We start from the raw sequence: 22657 nt of genomic DNA on the forward strand, positions 1-22657 counted from the left end.
GATATGCCCCCAGTGCCAGATATGTCCCCAGTGCCAGACATGTCCCCAGTGCCAGATGTGTCCCCCCCCGCCTTCCGCTGGCTGCTCACCGCGCATCTCGTGTGCTGAAGAGCGGCGAGGCAGCTGCTGGCTTCTGCTCTTAAATTGAGGGCGGGGAGGGGAGCGCAGCGTGCGCCTCTCCTGCCCCTGTCTCCGGCGGCCGTGGCGGTGTTTAACTCCAACTAGGCACCGGTCTGTGAGCCAATCAAAGCTCATGGTCCGGCAGCCAATCAGGAGCCTCAGGTGCCGGACTGAGATCTCTGATTGGCTCATGGGCCGGTTAGCGGGGAGGGGGTTTGGGCTGTGGGATGTGATGCAGGGCACAGCACACCTCTGCTAGTAGGCGACACTGCTGCTCTCTAGGGACGGCTCCAGGCTCCAATATGGCGGTAAGAGCTAGCGGCACCCATAAAGTGTGGCGCCCTGTTTGGCCGCTCTATTGGAACGTGCCTGGAGCCGGCCCTGTGTGCATGCTTCTAATAAAAAGGGCAGTGCAGGGTATGTGGCCAGTTCCATCGCCCAGGTTGCAAGGTTTAGGGGGTGGTAGTATCAATGCCATGAGGCACATGTCTTTGGCTTGAACTTATGATTTACATCCACAACTTTTGTGATGTCATGACATTATAGGTTGTGGTGGGGACAGCATGGGTTTACACAGGACCCAAAAGTGTCCTGCTACAGCAGTAACCCCAGATAGAAAGGCACTTAACAACGTCAGCAGTGCATTTGCTATCATTGATGCTGGCAAATGTTGTCATCATCATAGTGTACTTGCACCTGGTCTCAAGCACCCACAAATACTACAGCCTGGTCAGGAATATAGAGCTCTCTATGTTGGCTCGCAATTACACAAGCATGTTCTTACTGTTCTCATCCAACACTTTGGCCACCATCCTGCCTTTCCAGTATGACTATCAGATTTATGCAAATATACATGTGCGCAAGCTGCTCTCTGAGTATATAACTAAGCTATTTTACATATTGTATGCTAGGCCACACAAACTGGCATGGTTCTTATTCTGCTTAGGTCCATGCATGTTTAATATACATTTTATTCCCACAAGGTAGATTCATAAATGAAATATGGCTGCATAACTACAAATCCTGGATAAATATGAAAGTATTTTGTTCTTTTAAGTGTAAAAATCTTGAAAACCTGGAATTTTAATCTGCTGTAATATGTCTAAGAAAGCAAATTATAGAGCTGCATTGGATACATTGTATTTGTATGGTTGTGTGGGACTGAGCCTATAATTTTTCTGTACCCATTGTGATTGGATTACTTGCAAATTGTATGCAACTTGGAAGGTGTTATATCTGAGCAATCATTGTCATGTTGGTAATGGCATGTTATCTTTTATTTTTCTCTGCAGGTACCGAATGTATGGTTCAGCTACCAGATCCAGAACGCTACTGGGAACCAGTCTTTGGCACCTGTGTTTTCCTCTTCTCCTTCGTCATACCTGTCTTAATTATCACCATCTGCTACAGCTTGATGATCAGGCGGTTAAAGAAAGTACGGGTTTTGTCTGGGTCAAGGGAAAAGGACCGGAACCTGCGTCGTATCACTCGGCTGGTATTGGTGGTTGTAGCTGTGTTTATTATCTGTTGGACCCCAATCCAGATTTTTGTGTTGGTGCAGAGCCTTGGAGCTAAGCCCGACAGTGATGTAAAGGTTGCCATCCTTCACTTCTGCATTGCACTGGGCTATATCAATAGCAGCCTTAACCCTGTGCTTTATGCCTTCTTAGATGAAAACTTCAAAGCCTGCTTCAAGAAGTTCTGCTTTCCCTCTGCCTTTCGCACTGAATTGCAGATGTCCAACAGGATGTGCAGCATTGCCAAAGATGTTGCTTATGCCTGCAAGAACTCAGATGGTCCGAATAATCCGGCATGACTAGGCATGGAACTGCCCATGATGGGTGGAGAAACAGACCAAGTGGGGACTAATCCACAGGCGGAACTGACACAGATAACCGCTTTGTGACAAAGATGAGGGTGTTGAAAGAGACACCTAAATTTAGATTCACCAATAAATGTACACAATGGAGTGTACCATTGAAATTCATTGGTTATTTAATATGGAACTCAGCAGCCTCTTATAAGGACAGAGGAAAGATGCTCATCTTAAACTGATTTCTGCGAAAAACCAATGAGGCTCATATTTTTTTCAAGAGACATTCAAGCTCCTTGTTGAAATGTAATTCGCCTTCATTATCTTCTCCCCAAAGTCTTAAATCTATTTACCCCAAAGGAGCAGAAATCACGGTATGTGTGAAATGATTCTCCTTTAACCCACTCCAAACCACTCAGTCCTCAACAGCTCATGAATTCTATATTTGTATATGTGTACAAATAAATATTTATTATATATTGCACATGCATATATCCTGTTGGCTAAAAACATCAAGGATATATGACCAAATCCATCATAATATTTTTGTCCATAATAGGTGTTTCTCAAAGGTGGTGGACTTTACCATCAAACGTTTCCTGCTGCAGCCACAAGCACATGTATAAAGTGGCTATCAAATCTAAGTTCTGGACTGAAAAGAATCTAACTTCAAATTTTCAGTTGGAAATGTTTAGGGCTGATGACTCAGTCAAGAAATATACCTTCTGCCAACAAGAACCCCATTTCTAAGGAGATTTGCAAGTCAGTTTATCAGCCTGAGAAGTTTTTTTCCATGCACCCCAAGAGTGGCCTGTTCTTTTCCTGGTCTCCAGATAATGATGTTATTATTCTACAATATCCTTGAAGTGTTGAAAGACAAAGTGGTCAACTTTAAGAGGGCAAATTCCTTATGTGGAAATGTATTGCTCTAGAAAACCACTCGGCACAGAGACATGCAATGACTTTGATGTTTCTTCTTTCCAATCTATGAATGATGGGCTTCAGGGTTTGCAGTCAGCTGTCTGCCCTGATATTTGTGGCTATATACTGACAAAGTTACCCAACTGCAGCCTTACCTCTTTCCACTCTGGCATTACCCCTAATTGAAGCCTTTCTGATTTGTATATAGACAGTCACATGTACAGTATATATACACTGTATATATTACACATTTTATATATCTATATATCTATATATATATCTATATATATATATATATATATATATATTCACACACACAATTTTGAAGCCTCAAAAATAAAAACCTTTCTTCACTGGGGATCTGCTAAGCTTTGCTCCAGCAAGTTAGGAATGTAAACATTGATGTAGCCAAAGGCAAACAGTGACTGTAAGGAAGAGATCTCTGTAAGCAGTGACTTATTGGTATGGCCTGGGACAACCAGTGTTCTGCGTTATTGAGATGTTCCAGGAACCCATTCTACAGTATATGAATAAGCTGCATCCATCAAAAGAGACAAGTGTTCTGCAGATTCAAAGACAGAAACAACTTAAATATGCTCTCAACCTTCTTAACTTTACCCGTGATTATTTATTGTGCCCTAATTAATGCTGTGTGAATCAAGACCCAATGACAGCAGAGAATGCCATTTTGGTGGCAAAGCCAAATTCAAGTTATATTGGTAACACAGCGAGTGCTTGAGATCCTATGGCTCTGAACATGGGGAGATGTAGAACATGTCTGCAGTAAGAAAAACTGATTTCCCCTAATGATTGAGAGCACATACTGTAAACAGAAGATTTAAACTGAAATTATCGTGTATGTGCGACAGTTATATTTAAATGACATATAACAGAGATCACTTTATTTGGCTATAAGAGAATGTTTTCATAGTGTATATCAAGAATTTATTAAATAACTTGGCTATACTGAGCAGAAGTCTAAGGCCCCTTGCCTTAGGCATATTTTAAGAGAGGAACCAAGATAAAGCCTCCTAGTTATTTATAGTGAAGAACAGCACTTTCCACTTGTGAACACCACCAAAGCATTGAAGGCTATCAAGCAACTCCCAAACGCTCTGGCAAAATTGATGATACTGGATTTGCAGTGGGGAAAGAACTTCGAGAAGTCTGTTACCTGCAGTTTCTTTTTTAGTATTGATTATCCATGATTCAGAGCACTTAGACCTGTTGTACCCACTGGTGTTTTATGACAAACACAAAAAGATTTAACACACTGTTGTTAATTGCCTTTTTCCTTGCATTTGGTAAGTCATTGATTTCCTATGCTACCTCACCATGGGCCTGATTCTGAGTTGGGAGTAAAGCAACACAAGGAAGTAACTGTGCACCTTGGTAAAACCATGCTGCACTGCAGGTGGGGTAGATTTAAAATGTGCTGTGAGATTTTAATTTGAGAGGGGTGTACACAAAACAGTTGCAGATCCAGGGGAGGCGATTAGTATGATCACCTTCCACCCCTCCCGCTACACTTTTTACAGTATCTGCCCACTTCTGCTGGTGGCTGTATAGCAGCGCAGCGGCACATCGGGCAGGTAGAGAGAGTAGACTGGTGCTGCTCAGTGGCTGCTGCCTCCCTGGACCCTGCACAGCCCATTACACAGTACCATAGAGAGAAGAAATAAAGCTGCCCAGCATTTACGGGCTACATGCCAAAGAATCAGGCCCTGTGTTTGTTAGCAATAAATGCAAATGAATGGATTATGAAGCATCTGCAAATTCAACACTTTCAGTGCTGTCATGAATGAGTGTGGGGTCATTTGAAACAGCGATTTGACTTTTTCATTTACAGTACATGAAATTTGATTGCTTTAGAAATGCTAGAATAATGCATGGAATTGACGGCAGTGGGTATAAGGCCTTATGGCAGGTCTGGCCAATCTGTGACTCTCCGACTGTTATGAAACTACACATCCCAGCATGCCCTGCCAGAGTTTTAGCATTCACTAATAGCAAAACTGTGTCAAGGTATGCTGGGACTTGTAGTCTGATGACAGCTGGAGAGCCACAAGTTGGCAAGGCCTGCCTTATGGAGATAATTCTAAATTCCTGATTTGTTTAATTTCAGTTTATAATTTTTATGCAGAATCTGCTAAACTAGTTGAAACAGGTCCTAGTTGTTTCCTATCTATAGCCATTACTGTGCCCCATATATTAGCAAAATCCTCATCCTTGGATTTAAACTGCTTCCAGCAGTTCAACTTACAGTTGAAAGGCCAAGTTTTACCTGTAACAAAGACGTTTCCCTAGCTCTGTGATCTCATCTACCAAATTCTAGCTGTAAAAGACACTCCTCTCACAGTATTCTTGGAGCTCAATTCAGTTAGGTGCGACTCAGTTGATCCCACGAGTAAGTCTGCACTTTACGGTAAGGCCAGGCTTGCAGATTTTTGTCCAAGAGTCCACTGCAAGATCGGGCCGTCAGGAAGGGGGCAAGTTGCAGGGTTGTTGGCTACGTTTCCACACCATTACAACGGCAACTTGCCCCCTCGTGTCTAATTTAAATGTTTAATTAATATTAATCTCAAATGTTTTCTGCAAATGTAATCACTTACTACTTTCCAGTTTTTGGTAACAGCTGCCAATTACTGTACATATGTTATAAGGTATCCGGATGTTAGGTCAACAGTAATCAGGTTGAAAATCAATGGGTTGACCACTTATGGTCAACATGCATAAATTTGACATAGTCAAAAGGTCAGCATGGCAATGGTGAACACAGCATATGGTCAACATGAGATTTTTTTACAATTTTTTTTAAATTTTTCAACTTTTTCATACTTTACCATCCACATAGACTATGATTGGGAATAGTAATCTTGCCCGAAGCATGGCGAGCAAAGCGTTTGGTGAAAACGACACCAAAATACTCATGTCAACTTTTTCCTGTGTCAACCTTTTTGGTGTGGGCCTTTTGACAATGTCAACCTTTTTTCCTCGTCGATCTTTTTGTTTCGACCTTTTCCAAGTCGACCCAATGATCCGCACCCAGTTACAATGGCGTGAATTACCCAATAAAATGACATTAGCCCAGCCCTAAATCATAAAAACATTATTAATTGAGAAATTTGATATTATTAAAAATAGGGGAACATTGCAATCTGCTTGCAGGAGTGCCTTATTGCAAACTACACTTGTATTTCTAGTTAGCGTGACTAACAGTGACAGTATTGTGCTGTAGTATTTCTGTGCAACATGTGATGCAAAGACTTGCTCCAATGGATAGCTCCTTTGTGGATGTTCTTCACTCTCAGCATCAGATCTAAATGGTTCGTCATGGAATTTCCCGTTTGTGACCTCCCAACACCTGTACAGACCTTTTCTGCTTGCTCCAATGTTCTTTGTGATACTGTAAAATGCTGCTTTGCGGGATGCAGGCTCCTGTCCCATGTATTTTGTGCTAACAGGACAACTAACTGAATGTCTGCTCAGGACAAGGGAAACATTGGACTCGGTCACTGAACCTGTACTAAAGTGCTTTTTTTTTCTTCACTATCTTCTCACGTTTCTGCAGCAAGGTAGATTGGCCATTAAACCAAGCCAGTGATTCTCAGATCTCTCTTCAAGTATTACTGACAGGCCATGGCATAATAATTTCCCTGTGTAATAATGAGATGTGAGATTTACTGGGTTAGCCAATTAATTTATCTGTGCATGAATAAGAAAATTCTGAAAATATGGCCTGTTGGAGTGCACTTGATGATAACCTTGGGAAACATTTTAGCATCCATTATTACTTAATGTAGAGTTATTGTGATATATACAATATAAAGATGTACAGTAGAATATATTCTATATTTGGAATTGATATTGATAGATGGCTGCATTCTCTTTAATATCAAACTGACAAAATGGCTGCCTACACCAGTGCCTCGGTGATGTGAATTGTTTCTAATGAATTAATGAGTTGAATACTAATGAACATTGGCACAACAACAAAATTGATTCCTCCACTGTGTGTAGGTGACTTCTATACTTTATGAATAGTCTTTTCACCTATATGTACATTACAAGAAAAATGAAAGAACAATATAAATGTTTTGCCTGTCAAGCTACGGGCCAATATATTGGCAATTTACTCTGATAAAGTATAAGGGATTGATGAATGGGCTGTGATTGGTTCCTTGCAGGTAAGGTTGGTATTAAATAAATTGGGTTATATATTAAGACTAAATCATAGAAAAATGCTAAATGTAAATATAATCAGAGTTTATTTTCACATGATTTTTCTCTAGATGGTCACTAATTCAAGGTAATTGACATATACAGATGTGTCCTTATACAGCTAGCCTCAATATGCCATGCAGTGTGTGAGGTGCCTGGCATGAGTGAACTGCAAGGTCCCGTGCAACTCTGCTAGCGTCGGGCGACTAGGACACACCAGGAGACTGTGCTGATTAATTTCATATGTGACACTTGTAGTATCTGTGTGTGACCGAGGGGTCTATTTACGAGTGTGGTACATAGGGTCGACCACACGTAGGTCAACAGTGTCTAGGTTGACCACTATTGGTTGACAATGACTAAGTTGACACCCAAAATAGGTTGACAAAAGCATTAGATCGACTTGAGCAAGGTCGACATGACAAAAGGTTGACATGAGTTTTTTTTTTAAATGGTGTTGTTTTCTTCGTAGAGTGACCGGGAACCCCAATTAGTGTACTGTGGGGGTCATTCAGACCCGATCGCACGCTGCCTTTTTACGCAGCCGTGCGATTGGGTCTGAACAGGGCATGCACGTGGGCTGCAATGCGCAGGCGCGTCGGTCGCTGGCGATGGCCATCGCCACGGAGTGATGGAACTAACATCCGGGGGTGTCAACTCACCGTTTTCAGGGAGTGTCCAGGAAAACCCAGGTGTGCCCGGCCGTTTCCAGGGAGGGTTCCTGACGTCAGCAACATTCCGGATCGTCGCAGCGGCTGAGTAAGTCCTGGGCTGGGCAGAACCTGCACAAACTTTTGTTTGTGCAGCTGACTGCACAGCCGATCGCACCCCTGCACAGCGATTACCCGCTCCCCTGTTGGCGGCAATTACCTGGTCACAGCAGCGCAACAAATAGCCTGCGTGCGACCAGGTCTGAATTAGGCCCTGTGTCCCCTCACATGGCTCGCTTCGCTCACCGGCAAAGTTACCGGTCCCAATCGTAGTCCACGTGGATTGTAAAGTATGAAAAAGTTCAAAAATGTTTTAAAAATTGTGAAAAACTCATGTCGACCTTTTGTCATGTCGACCTAGTACATGTCAACCTAGAAACCCTGTTGACCTAATGCATGTCGACCAATAGTGGTCATCCTAATGGCTGTCGACCTACGTGTGGTCGACCTAGAGACCGGATACCCTATTTACTAAGACCTGGATGGAGATAAAGTGGATGGAGTTAAAGTTCCAACCAATCAGCTCCTAACTGCCATGTCACAGGCTGGGTTTGAAAAATGACAGTTAGGAGCTGGTTGGCTGGTACTTTATCTCCGTCCACTTTATCTCTATCCAAGGCTTAGTAAATAGACCCCTGAGTCTGTAAACGGGGCACAACAGAGCCTGTATTGAAAAAAAGCTGTGGCTGGCTGTACATTATAATACTACATGTACAGATTCAGAGACTCACACAGATATACAAGTGTCACATATCAATTAATCAGCATAATCTCCTGGTGTGTCCTAGCCTCTGTGATTAAGACACAATATAGAAATTCCAACCCAGTTGTCACACCACTGAATGCATAGAAACCATAGATCTAGACTATTAGGTTAGGTAGGTTGGCTTCCTCTGCCTACTTACCCAGCCTGACACATGGCTACTTTCACCTGTCACACAAACTACCCTTTATTACAGGTATGTCGATCAAAAATTCCCAGCAATGAAATGGATTTCAGTATACACAAAATAATCAGGCTGAATTTGCCCCTTGCCTCACCCATAACTGCCTCTAGCTGTTTACTGATAGCAATAACCAGGTCACATTGGTAGCTTAGAATTTGGTACATCTCGCCCCATCATACTACTCCCACATTCCATGTCTTCCTTTCCCCCCACCATACACATGGTAACTATACGCAGATCAGAAGCGCCAATGGAATTCATTTTCCTTCACACTTCATAGATGATTCTTAAGTAAGATCTAATGTAAGATTTAGGAATAGCGGTCCAAAAATGATGATGATGATGATGATGATGATGATGATGATGATGATGATGATTTCAAAAGAAAGGGACAGGGAATAATTGGAAAACTGTAGACCATTAAAGCCAGTTACACTTAATTACAGTGTAGTTACAGACGTACATTATCACAACACAAACTGCCCCTGGATAAAAATAGAAGTGTAATTACAGTATCATGTGGCTCACTTAGAACTCCCACTGTACTTGCCCTTCTAGGTCACCATCTAAATGATACGGCTAAAAAGACTTTGTCTCTTTGGAATAATTTTAGTTCAATTATCAAACACATGTACCAAGCTAATATTATGCATAACAAATTAATGCAATTATCTTGTTTTCTTCCTAATAGAATTACTGATGGTTCATGTGTAAAATTCAAAGAAGTCATTAATCTTTTCAGCACATTCAAACCCCCTCCCTGCCACTTTCCCTACAGTACTTCTGCCTTTTCTTCCAAGCGTTAAAAAGATTATTCACAGCAGTGAAATCCTACGTCTAGACTCCATCTCTGGCTCAGTGAGACACGGGAGGCTGCTCACCGTAGCAGGTTCTAGGCGTTTCAGTAAGTACATAGTTTAACAGGATGTGTTGTAGGAAACTATAATCTCTTTAGTCGGCAATAAGTACTGACAAATTTAATCAAGGAAGTTAAGCCAAAGTCCGATAGTGTTCCTCAGGGTAGCTAGCATTGCTCGAATTTGTTATCCACCATTACTGCATAACCACATTTTCTGTAGCTCTGGGTCATAATTAAGGGCAAAGACACTGTCCTGATTGACACTACAGAGATTAATCACTATTATGTGATTGGGACAGTAGTTTATTTGATTAAGATTTTTTCTTCTTCGCTTGGCTTGCAAATATTGCCAGACAAACACGTTTCTGTCAGTGTTTTGCATCCTTAGCCATGAAGGTAAATGTATATGAATTTAAGAAATTCTCAGTAATGTTCAGCAAATAGATATAAGTTTAGGACTTTTCGTAAACGAGGATACCTCATTCAAAACTTTTTTTTTTCCACTAATTTTTTTTTTTTTGCTAGATATATACAGATTTACACTAATAAGGAGAAGTACTAACACCAATCATTCTTTTTGGTTTACAGAATGCCAGTTGCACATGTACTTTTTTCATATTTGGAACTCGGCAGATCCCACATTGCAAAAATGACATTTTCCATCTTGTGTGTACAATGGTGGAGTTTAATCATGTGTACTAATTAGTTTATGGCTGCAACAATCCCATAACTAGTTGACTAGGGACGATAAGGAGAGAGCAGACATTGACCCCTTCAGCGCCAGCACAACTGGGCAGATGCTAATTTTGTTCCAGTTATAGAACACGGATGTCAAAATCCCAGCAGCAGATCATGGGAGATGAGCCAGATAATGTTTTTCTTGTTAATTAAAGCCGGAAACTGCATGCTGACAAGACAGAACCTTATTGTGGCTCTCTTATACCTTGACCTTATTAGCTTTCCTTGATTAGTCTGTTACACAGATGTCCCACTGCCTTCTACTCACCTTGTCAGGAGTCCTTGCATTCATTTCCTGTGCACTAAAAAGCAATACGTCCATGCCCATTCAGTTGTAGAAGTACTGTTGTGATAATAATACCTAATAAACATTGGGCTAAGTATTTATATTTCTTGATAAACTGCAGAGAGCCAGTTGTGTAATCCTTGGTTTAGCAGCCTACTGTATAGTGCACCAGTTGCTTACAAGTACCAGCAAGCTATTATTGGCAGTGGAGTCACAAATTTCCCACCTCTTATAGACAGTTCATCTGTCCAGGTGGGCTGCTGCTGGCCATACACATGATTTAGTTGGACAGTTTGATCATTACTGATTACATGTTCCAACAATTTCAGTTTTGGTGTCAGAGGTGTAACTAGAAATGTCTGGGATCCATAATAAAATAAAATCAGGTCAAAGGCTGGGTACACACGTGACGATGCGCATAAGATGAACCTCATCAAGGCAAAATATATCGGACATACACACTAAACAATATTGTCACCGATATCATCAGTGATGGCATCCACCCACATCCAGGTGCATGTAGTCTTGTCCAATATCATTAGATTAACGAACCGCAGGAGTGCGCATCTTTAGCGATATTGTGTAAACACACTGGATGATGTGAACAATGGTTTTGTTTTTTTGCAGTGCTGCGATCAGGTAGTTGCCGCCTACAGGGGGAGGGGGTAATTGCCATGCAGAGGTGCGATCACTTGTGTATAGAGCTGCACAAACATAAGTTTGTGCAGTCTCTGCACAGCCCAGGACTCACTCAGCCTCTGTGATGATCCGGCCAGGAGCTGACGTCAGGAATCCTCCCTCCAAGCGGCTGAACACGCCTGCGTTCTTCCGGACACTCCCTAGAAACAGTCAGTTGACTCCACAAATGGCGTCTTCCTGTCAATCTTCTTGCGATCGCCGGTGCGATCGGTTTCTTCATTAAATCCGTCACTGTCCAGCGATCCCCGTCGCTGGCGGCCGACGCGCCTGCGCATTGCGGAGCATACGCATGTGCAGTTCAAACCCGATCGCACCACTGCCAAAAAAAGCTAGCGTGCGATCGGGTCTGAATGACCCCCATAATATGGTCCGATCCGCCGATTCGGGCGATATATTGGGTGCACATCATCAAGTGTGTACCCAGCCTAAGGTTGGGCACACACTAGAATGATATTGGGACTACGAATCATCTACATCGTCTAGTGTGTACACACAATTGTGCGATCCCACAGGTCGCATGCTACAGATTCTGGTCGGCCGTCGCTCTAGTGTGTACCCACCCTAACCCTGAATTTTTGGAAAGATGGCATACAGTATTAACTGCATTGACACTTTGCTTGATGACTCAATGATGTCACTGGTTCCTATTGAGATGTCAGTCAGCATTCTCAATATAAACTTAACTCTGGCTGCTTCCACATAGTGTAGTTGACATGCGGGGTCATTCCGAGTTGATCGTAGCTGTGCTAAATTTAGCACAGCTACGATCATGTTCCCAGACATGCGGGGGGACACCCAGCACAGGGCTAGTGGAGTAACTCCCGGCCAGCGCAGCTTCTGCGGCTGGCCGGGAGTTGATTGTCGCTGCCCCTGGTCGCAGCGGCTGCGTGTGACGTCATGCAGCCGCTGCGGCCCGCCCCCCACACGCACCACACCCCTAAAATGGCGGCCAAACGCTGCCGTGCCGCACCCTCCCTCCCAGCGACCATCTCTGCCTGTCAATCAGGTAGAGGCGATCGTTAGGGAACGACGGCCTTTGGCCGTCCGGCTTGAGCCGGCGCACTGCGGCGCCGGCGCATGTGCAGTTCCGACCCGATTGCTGCGCTGCGATAAACTGCAGCAAGGGATCCGGTTGGAATGACCCCATGTACCTTTTAATACTTCTGATGTTTCTTCATGTTAACTAAAGTTAAATTCAATTAAGTAATTAGAATTTGACATCAACACATTTTACTTGTAATACTTTAGAATAATCTATACCATTTGCACCAAATGTCTGAATATTTGTGTTACCTTACATAAAAATTAGATCAAGGCTGGAACGAAAAAAACTAGATTTAGTCAAACTGTAATGAAATGCGTTACAAACACTGGACCTGATTCAGAGATGGATTCAAACCTGATTTTTTTTAACACTTGAGCGATTATCGTCTGTCTGCGCATGCCTCTCAATCACATTGCAATGGGCTGCGATGGTCTTGCGAAGTCGGGTGCAGAGGGGATTTATTTGCAAAGTGATTGAGCAGCCTGTGACTGCGATCCCATACAATGGTTCTGCCATCTCACTTCCTGGCAGCTGTGGCATTTTCATATTCTCGCACAGTAGCTGAATACACCTTCGCAAATGCAAATGCATTTACATACATCTTTGACAGGCCCACTATTAAAGTTAATATACATATACAATGGAAAAATATTTAGATTGCATAAGAAACCTTGCATATCAGAATCTGCAGGGATGATGCGTGCCTACAGGGAACCAATCATTCATCCTTTATCATCTGCACTAGAAAAGTGAGGAAAGGGAATGTACAAGCAAAGCTTAATGAGTCAGTTAGGCCCTTAGGGGTGACACCAATGGTATTATTCTGAATTACAGTATAAATGTTTTACATTTTTGTGCATCTGAACATAGCACTTTCTTACTCGTTTCAGGTGGGAAGATTGTAAGCTTCTGGTTCAATGAAATGTCCTGGTGCCATGGTTCCATGTCCCGCGCATGCTGGTTCTGTGGGCTGTGGAAGTGTATGCTGCACGCTAGCCCTGCTGTAATAAATGCACTTTAGTAGAGGCTGGAAAACTTCCCTGGACACTGACAGATGTTTTTATTTATAACATGTCACAGAATTTAAATAAAATATATTTTGAAATGGATTGCAGTAATAGAGCTGCTGGGCCTGGCTGCAGTATTACATCTGAACGACTGCACTGATCCTTCAGTTCTACAATTCAGTGTCTGTTCTTAGTAATGACTGTTGGTGACTGTCCTCAGTCTAACTAGTAGGCTGTGACTGCAGTTAATGGACTGTGTGACTGTTCTCAGCGCGACCGTAGTTATTGGTCTGTCTGACCTTTTTATAGGACTGTGTGACTGTTTTGAGCCCAAATGCACTTAAAGAACTGTATGACTACATAACCTTGATTGAAGTTATAGAAATGTGTGACTTTACTGAACATGACTGTAATTCATACCTGCTTTTCCCAGAGTGACTGACATACTCCTGAAAGAGCATGCCAGCATCCTACATATGGTCCAAGGCTTGATTTATTACGTGATCTGTATTGAATCACCTCATTCTGGAGAAGCTCCCCACCTTGCATGGCTTTATAAAGAGTACAGCAGGGTTATGATGGCACGTTGATGGTGCTACACCCCATCACACCTCACCCCTGGTAAAATTCCAAATCTCTTACTAAACTGTCAGGCTGCCTGAGTATTGTTGTCTTGGCTGCAGTTATAGGGCCTGATTCAGAGATGGACGCAGTTGCAGGCGTATCTGCGTCATTTTGAGCAGCGTGACTGTGACTTTATGTTAATGTCACAGTCGACGGGATTCATACAAAGATGCCCACAGGCTTGGGTGCTAATCCACTCTTTTGTGCCCACCATCAGACCACATTGGTCGCACCATCAAACATTGCACCAGCCCTATGAAGACTCAGAGTGTCAGAATATGTCTGAATATGGCCGCCCAAATCAGCCCAACTGCAGAAAAAGTCGCAGTCGCTGGCTGCAACACACCAGCCACCCACCCTGTTACCTCCCAGGAATGCCCGCCAAAATTGCCTCTCTCTGCGTACAAATTTGTTCTGCATAGACGAAAACATCAACCACTTGCATCTGATGCCACCACTGCATTCACCTATTAATCAGGCCCATATTCCATACTGAGCATGAAAAGTCTGACTGAATTCAGCCTGATGAAAGAGTAAGGCTATCACAATGTACTTAACTGTTACATTGTGATAGCAATATTTTTAAAATCACTTTACAAGACTTCCTTAAAGAGTGATGGAAGTGGCCGCTGCATGTGTGAGGGGTGTGGTGTGGGGAGAGACAAATTCTGCAATTCGCCATTTTGGGAGAGTTCTCTCCCAAGTGTGTGTATGTATGGACTCCAACTGCAGTTGAACTTGACCCCGTTTATAGGATTGTGTGACTCCTGAGCCTAAATGACTGTGCTACTGTACAGAGCCTAAATGCATCTGTAGGACTGTGCGTCTGTACTGAGCCTACTGTACTCAGCCTAAATGCATCTGTAGGACTGTGCGCCTGTACTGTGCCTACTGTACTCAGCCTAAATGCATCTGTAGGACTGTGCACCTGTACTGTGCCTAAATGCATCTGTAGGACTGTGCTACTGTACTTAGCCTAAATGCATCTGTAGGATTGTGCTACTGTACTGAGCCTAAATTCTTCTGTAGCACTGTGTGACTGTACTGAACCTAAATGCATCTGTAGGACTCTGCGACTGTACTGAGTCTTCTGTACTTAGCCTAAATGCATATGTAGAACTGTGCTGCTGGACTGAGCCTAAATGCATCTGTAGGACTGTGCGTCTGTAATGAGTCTAAATGCATCTGTATGACTGTGTGACTGTACTGAGCTGATTACATTTGAAGGAATGACTGACTGCATTTATAAACCTTGGTAACTGTATTCATCCTAAAATAACTACAGTTACTGGAAGGGGTCTATTTATAATTTAGAGCACATCCTAAAAGAATCTCTCCAAGTGAAGCACTTTCTCCCTAGTTCCATGCAGCAACGAAAGATTTCACCTTCTGGTTGCCATCCATGCAGAAAGACCTGTAGGACTGTGCAAGTGTACCGAGCCTGAATGCATCTGTAGGACTATGCACCTTTAATAAGCCTAAATGCATCTGTAAGACTGTGCAGCTGTACTGAGCCTAAATGCATCTGTAGGACTGTGCTACTGTACCGAGCCTGAATGCATCTGTGTAGGACTGTACGCCTGTACTGAGCCGAAATGCAGCTGTAGGACTGTGCACCTGTACCGAGCCTGAATGCATCTGTGGGACTGTGAGCCTGTACTGAGCCTAAATGCATCTGTAGGACTGTGCATCTGTACTGAGCCTAAATGCACCTGTAGGACTGTGTGCCTGTACCGAGCATAATGCACCTGTAGGACTGTACGCCTGTACTGAGCCTAAATGCATCTGTAGGACTGTGCGTCTGTACTCAGCCTATATGTACCTGTAGGACTGTGTGCCTGTACCAAGCATAATGCACCTGAAGGACTGTGTGTCTGTACTGAGCCTAAATACATCTGTATGACTGTGTGACTGTACTGAGCTGATTACATTTGTTGGAATGACTGACTGCATTTATAAACCTTGGTAACTGTATTCATCCTAAAATAACTACAGTTATATCATTTAGAGCACATCCTAAAAGAATCTCTCCAAGTGAAGCACTTTCTCCCTATTTCCATGCTGCAACGAAAGATTTCACCTTCTGGTTGCCAGCCATGCAGGAGGACCTGTAGGACTGTGCAAGTGTACCGAGCCTGAATGCATCTGTAGGACTATGCACCTGTACTGACCCTAAATGCATCTGTAAGACTGTGCGCCTGTACTGAGCCTAAATGCATCTGTAGAACTGTGCTACTGTACTGAGCCTGAATGCATCTGTAGGACTGTGCTACTGTACCGAGCCTGAATGCATCTGTAGGACTGTGCGTCTGTACCGAGCCTGAATGCATCAGTAGGACTGTGCTACTGTACCGAGCCTGAATGCATCTGTAGGACTGTACGCCTATACTGAGCCGAAATGCAGCTGTAGGACTGTGCACCTGTACTGAGCCTAAATGCATCTCTACGACTGTGCGTCCATACTGAGCCTAAATGCACCTGTAGGACTGTGTGCCTGTACCAAGCATAATGCACCTGAAGGACTGTGTGTCTGTACTGAGCCTAAATACATCTGTATGACTGTGTGACTGTACTGAGCTGATTACATTTGTTGGAATGACTGACTGCATTTATAAACCTTGGTAACTGTATTCATCCTAAAATAACTACAGTTATATCATTTAGAGCACATCCTAAAAGAATCTCTCCAAGTGAAGCACTTTCTCCCTATTTCCATGCTGCAACGAAAGATTTCACCTTCTGGTTGCCAGCCATGCAGGAGGACCTGTAGGACTGTGCAAGTGTACCGAGCCTGAATGCATCTGTAGGACTATGCACCTGTACTGAGCCTAAATGCATCTGTAAGACTGTGCGCCTGTACTGAGCCTAAATGCATCTGTAGAACTGTGCTACTGTATCGAGCCTGAATGCATCTGTAGGACTGTGCTACTGTACCGAGCCTGAATGCATCTGTAGGACTGTGCGTCTGTACCGAGCCTGAATGCATCAGTAGGACTGTGCTACTGTACCGAGCCTGAATGCATCTGTAGGACTGTACGCCTATACTGAGCCGAAATGCAGCTGTAGGACTGTGCACCTGTACTGAGCCTAAATGCATCTCTACGACTGTGCGTCCATACTGAGCCTAAATGCACCTGTAGGACTGTGTGCCTGTACCGAGCATAATGCACCTGTAGGACTGTACGCCTGTACTGAGCCTAAATGCATCTGTAGGACTGTGCGTTTGTACTCAGCCTAAATGCACCTGTAGGACTGTGTGCCTGTAACGAGCATAATGCACCTGTAGGACCGTGTGTCTGTACTGAGCCGAAATACATCTGTATGACTGTGTGACTGTACTGAGCTGATTACATTCGTAGGAATGACTGACCGCATTTATAAACCTTGGTAACTGTATTCATCCTATAATAACTGCAGTTATATCATTTAGAGCACATCCTAAAAGAATCTCTCCAAGTGAAGCACTTTCTCTCTATTTCCATGCAGCAACGAAAGATTTCACCTTCTGTTTGCCAGCCATGCAGGAAGACCTGTAGGACTGTGCAAGTGTACCGAGCCTGAATGCATCTGTAGGACTATGCACCTGTATTGAGCCTAAATGCATCTGTAAGACTGTGCACCTGTACTGAGCCTAAATGCATCTGTAGGACTGTGCTACTGTACCGAGCCTGAATGCATCTGTAGGACTGTACGCCTGTACAGAGTCGAAATGCAGCTGTAGGACTGTGCACCTGTACCGAGCCTGAATGCATCTGTAGGACTGTGCGCCTGTACTGAGCCTAAGTGCATCTGTAGGACTGTGCATCTGTACTGAGCCTAAATGCACCTGTAGGACAGTGTGCCTATACTGAGCATAATGCACCTGAAGGATTGTGCGCCTGTACTGAGCCTAAATGCATCTGTAGGACTGTGCGTCTGTACTGAGCCTAAATGCACCTGTAGGACAGTGTGCCTATACTGAGCATAATGCAGCTGTAGGACAGTGTGCCTGTACTGAGCCTAAATGCACCTGAAGGACTGTGCACCTGTACTGAGCCTAAATGCATCTGTAGGACTGTGCGTCTGTACTGAGCCTAAATGCATCTGTAGGACTGTGCGCCTGTACTGAGCCTAAATGCACTTGTTGGACTATGTGCCTGTACCGAGCCTAAATGCACCTGTAGGACTGTGTGTCTGTACTGAGCCTAAATACATATGTATGACTGTGTGACTGTACTGAGCTGATTACATTCGCAGGAATGACTGACTGCATTTATAAACCTTGGTAACTGTATTCATCCTAAAATAACTATAGTTACTGTAAGGGGTCTATTTATCATTTAGAGCACATCCTAAAAGAATCTCTCCAAGTGAAGCACTTTCTCCCTATTTCCATGCAGCAACAAAGGATTTCACCTTCTGGTTGCAAGCCATGCAGGAAGACCTGTAGGACTGTGCAAGTGTACCGAGTCTGAATGCATCTGTAGGACTTTGTACCTGTACTGAGCCTAAATGCATCTGTAGGACTGTGCTACTGTAGCGAGCCTGGATGCATCTGTAGGACTGTGCGCCTGTACTGAGCCTAAATGCATCTGTAAGACTTTGAGCCTGTACTGAGCCTAAATGCATCTGTAGGACTGTGCTACTGTAGCGAGCCTGGATGCATCTGTAGGACTGTGCGCCTGTACTGAGCCTAAATGCATCTGTAGGACTGTGCGTCTGTACTGAGCCTAAATGCATCTGTAGGACTGTGTTACTGTACTGAGCCTAAATGCATCTGTAGGACTGTGTGCCTGTACCGAGCATAATGCACCTGTAGGACTGTGTGTCTGTACTGAGCCTAAATACATCTGTATGACAGTGTGACTGCACTGAGCTGATTACATTCATAGGAATGACTGACTGCATTTATAAACCTTGGTAGCTGTATTCATCCTAAAATAACTACAGCTACTGTAAGGGGTCTATTTGTCATTTAGAGCACATCCTAAAAGAATCTCTCCAAGTGAAGCCCTTTCTCCCTATTTCCATGCTGCATCGAAAGATTTCACCTTCTGGTTGCCAGCCATGCAGGAAGACCTGTAGGACTGTGCAAGTGTACCGAGCCTGAATGCATCTGTAGGACTGTGCGCCTGTACTGAGCCTAAATGCATCTGTAAGACTGTGCAGCTGTACTGAGCCTTAATGCATCTGTAGAACTGTGCTACTGTACCGAGCCTGAATGCATCTGTAGGACTATACTCCTGTACTGAGCCGAAATGCAGCTGTAGGACTGTGCACGTGTACTGAGCCTGAATGCATCTGTAGGACTGTGCGTCTGTACTGAGCCTAAATGCACCTGTAGGACTGTGTGCCTATACCGAGCATAATGCACCTGTAGGACTGTGCGCCTGTACTGAGCCTAAATGCATCTGTAGGACTGTGTGTCTGTACTGAGCCTAAATGCACTTGTAGGATCGTGTGCCTGTACCGAGCATAATGCACCTGTAGGACTGTGCGTCTGTACTGAGCCTAAATACATATGTATAACTGTGTGACTGTACTGAGCTGATTACATTCTTAGGAATGACTGACTGCATTTATAAACCTTGGTAACTGTATTCATCCTAAAATAACTACAGTTACGGGAAGGGATCTATTTATCATTTAGAGCACATCCTAAAAGAATCTCTCCAAGTGAAGCACTTTCTCCCTAGTTCCATGCAGCAACCATACAGGAAGCTACAACGTATTGATACTTCCCAGCTGCTGGAGATATAGATCCTTGGAGATCCTCCCTATCCAGCAATATTGTAGACCATAGTCTATAGAATCCAATGCCTGGTGCTAAGCTTTTTGGGTTGCTTGGTAAATTTGTGAATAATGTGGACCATATTCTGGAGCCTCACTATCTATGATATCTCTTCATCCTACTAAACAGCCAGATACATATGGAAAGTACTATTTCCGTATTATTTTTTAAATCTTAAATATGCCTATACTGAATCTGTCAGCCATTATAGGATTGTGTGACTTTATTGGATCTTCCTGCAGTAGGACTGTGTCTTCGTCTGTCATAGACTGCAGTTGTAAACCTGTGTGTCTGTGCACATAAGGTAACTGCAGTTATAGGATTGTGTGACTGTACTGAGCCTGATTACTGTAATACTGTGTGACTGAATTGAGCATGAAATCATTTAATTGACTGTGATTATACAATGCCATTGTAGTTATAACTGTCATAGGGAGTGTTCCATGTAAAGTTACCACTGCCCTTTTTTCGTCATCACATAAAAGTTTTTAAGTAGACTTCTGAATACTGTATGTCCAAAATAGCGCAAACTCTTCTGGGAAGAGGATCCTGTCTCTAGCTCATTATATAATCTACTAAACTGCACTTATGCAATTATAAGGGCTTTTTATCTCCTTGCTATGCAGGTGCATCGTTCTGTACTTGGATGATTTTTGGGTCTCACTGGCCGTGCCAGTCGTGGTACCTATCTGTATCGTTTGGTAAAATATGTAATAAACATGTAATGGTTCTCGTTGAGCTGTGTCGTTTGCTGGATACTTCGGTGTGACCTTTACATTTTTAGTTTCTAGCTGTCATGTAACTGAATAATGCAATTAATGGGGCCTAATGCTGAGCAAATAGACACTGTGACATTTCCTGCTTGTTGAGGGAGCCAGGAACACCAAACGGGTTCTGAGAAATGTCAGTTTGTTACTTTGCCTGACTATGTTACATTATGATTTATTTATAAAGTGTCAAGCATGTACCATAACACTATGCTACTGGGGCTGTCCTCTCACAATAATAAATATAAACTAGAAAGGAATAACAGATGTTGTTCTAAGGATTATAATCCAAGGCAGAGGTTGGCTATGGTACTTCAGCGGTTGTGCCTCTAAAAGTATTAGCATGTCCGACAGCACAGAGCCACATCTTAGTTATAGGAAGAAGGTAATACAGATGGGCACTTGCAGCAACATACATTATTTTGCCTTTCAGATATATAAATCATTACAAAACCATTTTTACTATAATGCAATTATTGAAGCTGATGTAAATCGTCCAAAAGTATTTCCTGGGCACTTCTCCATAGAGGACGATTAATCCTATTTGATGTTACAGTTTTTTGTATTGTACTTTCTTTTTACACTCTCTTGATACAGTCATGTGGCTCATGGACAAATGGATGCAGCAAAATCCCAGGCAGAAAACTGTGAGTATGCTGACCCTGACGCATCACGTGCAACTATGGCATTTGGTTTACATTAAAAGAAAAGTAACATATGCACTTGGTTTAAGCAAGATGTGGCTTTATTAGTATTAGTAAATGCTAACGTCACCTTTATTTGTACATAATATCATACGGTAGTAAAGTACCTGGACAGTTATTAATAAATATGGAAACTGCAATTACTATGTAAAATACATACAAGGAAATATAGATACAATTACAACATAAAAGTATAAATTAAATTCAGAGATGTACTTAAACCAGATAGTGTGCAGAACGGTTAGGCGTTGTCAGGCAGCGGCCAGAGTTCCTGAAAATAAGGGTGTGCTGCCCCCATTTTACTGTAAGTGGCGAGGTCAAGGCCTGCATCTTTCGACACAAGACTTCCTAGCCTCGGCTATGGAGCTGCGACTCTAAGGTCCAATCCGAATAACCTCAGGATTACTCAGTTGGCTGATGGTATCGCAGTTGATCCAATGCTGTGTCTTAGGATGCAGCACCCGTATATGCGATGCTGGCAGGAGGTGTCTTTTTCCCTGAGACAGTGCCTACGTGAAAAGACGCAGCAGAGATATGAACTGTGTTCATCCCTTAATCAGGCCAATATTATTAACTGCTGCAGTAAAGTAATATAAAACGGCAGCCACATTAAAGATTTATATATATAGTGGGAGAGATCCCACCACAATCAGCCAATCATAAGCACTACAAATAGTATTCGTAACCAATGTGTATTTTGCACCAGAAGATGAGCACCAGCAAGAGAAACTCCTCATATGTGTCTGTGTCCACGTCGGGCTCAGTTGCACCTATGTAAACAAACCTTTACTGTACTCAGTATTAGAGATGTGTGGTTTGTTTCTCCAGAAATCCAAAATCCACCTGAATTTTGTGGATTTGAACCTGGCCCTGATCTGCAAAGGTTCAGATCTTCCCACGGTTCGGTATTTGGATTTTGAATCTGAATTTCGGGTTTTAGATTGCAAAAATTACATGATTTAGCTAGAGATGAGCAAACTTCCGAAATCTGAGCCACGGCTCGGATCTCCCTGCCTGCGCCTGATCCTCAATTGAAGAAGATCCCGCTGTTGGAGCTTGCAAGTTTTACCTAAGGCACCAGTCCCATTGAATTCAATGGGCTCACCACTGATTGGCTAGGAGAGCCGTCTGTCACGACTCTCAGCAATGAGCACTTGCCCGTAGACTTCAATTGGCACAGCAGTAAAGATACTGGTCACCCCCCCCCCCCCCCCCCCGAGCACTGAGGACACTGCTGGCACCCTCTGCTGCCGACACAGCTGGGACCATACCCCCCCCCCCCCCCACTGCCGACCACACTAGCTGCATCCCAGCACTGGAGACACCGTCGGCAGCCCCCACAAAGCTGACACCGCCACACTGAGGATACTGCTGGCATCCCCACACTGCGGACACGGCCTGCACTCCCGCACTCCCGACACTGTCA

General features: G+C 43.5%; 1 protein-coding gene across 1 annotated transcript in view; it reads left to right on the top strand.

Moving 5' to 3' along the window:
* OPRL1 (opioid related nociceptin receptor 1) overlaps positions 1-20495 on the top strand; it is a 239958-nt gene extending 219463 nt beyond the window's left edge. Inside the window, exon 4 of the mRNA XM_063959213.1 lies at positions 1413-20495. Within this exon, the coding sequence (XP_063815283.1) occupies positions 1413-1936 (524 nt within the window). The 3' untranslated portion in view covers positions 1937-20495. The remainder of the gene's footprint in view (positions 1-1412) is intronic.
* The last annotated feature ends 2162 nt before the right edge of the window (positions 20496-22657 follow it).

The sequence above is a fragment of the Pseudophryne corroboree genome, chromosome 3 (genome assembly GCF_028390025.1).
Source record: "Pseudophryne corroboree isolate aPseCor3 chromosome 3, aPseCor3.hap2, whole genome shotgun sequence".
Classification (NCBI taxonomy): Eukaryota; Metazoa; Chordata; class Amphibia; order Anura; family Myobatrachidae; genus Pseudophryne; species Pseudophryne corroboree.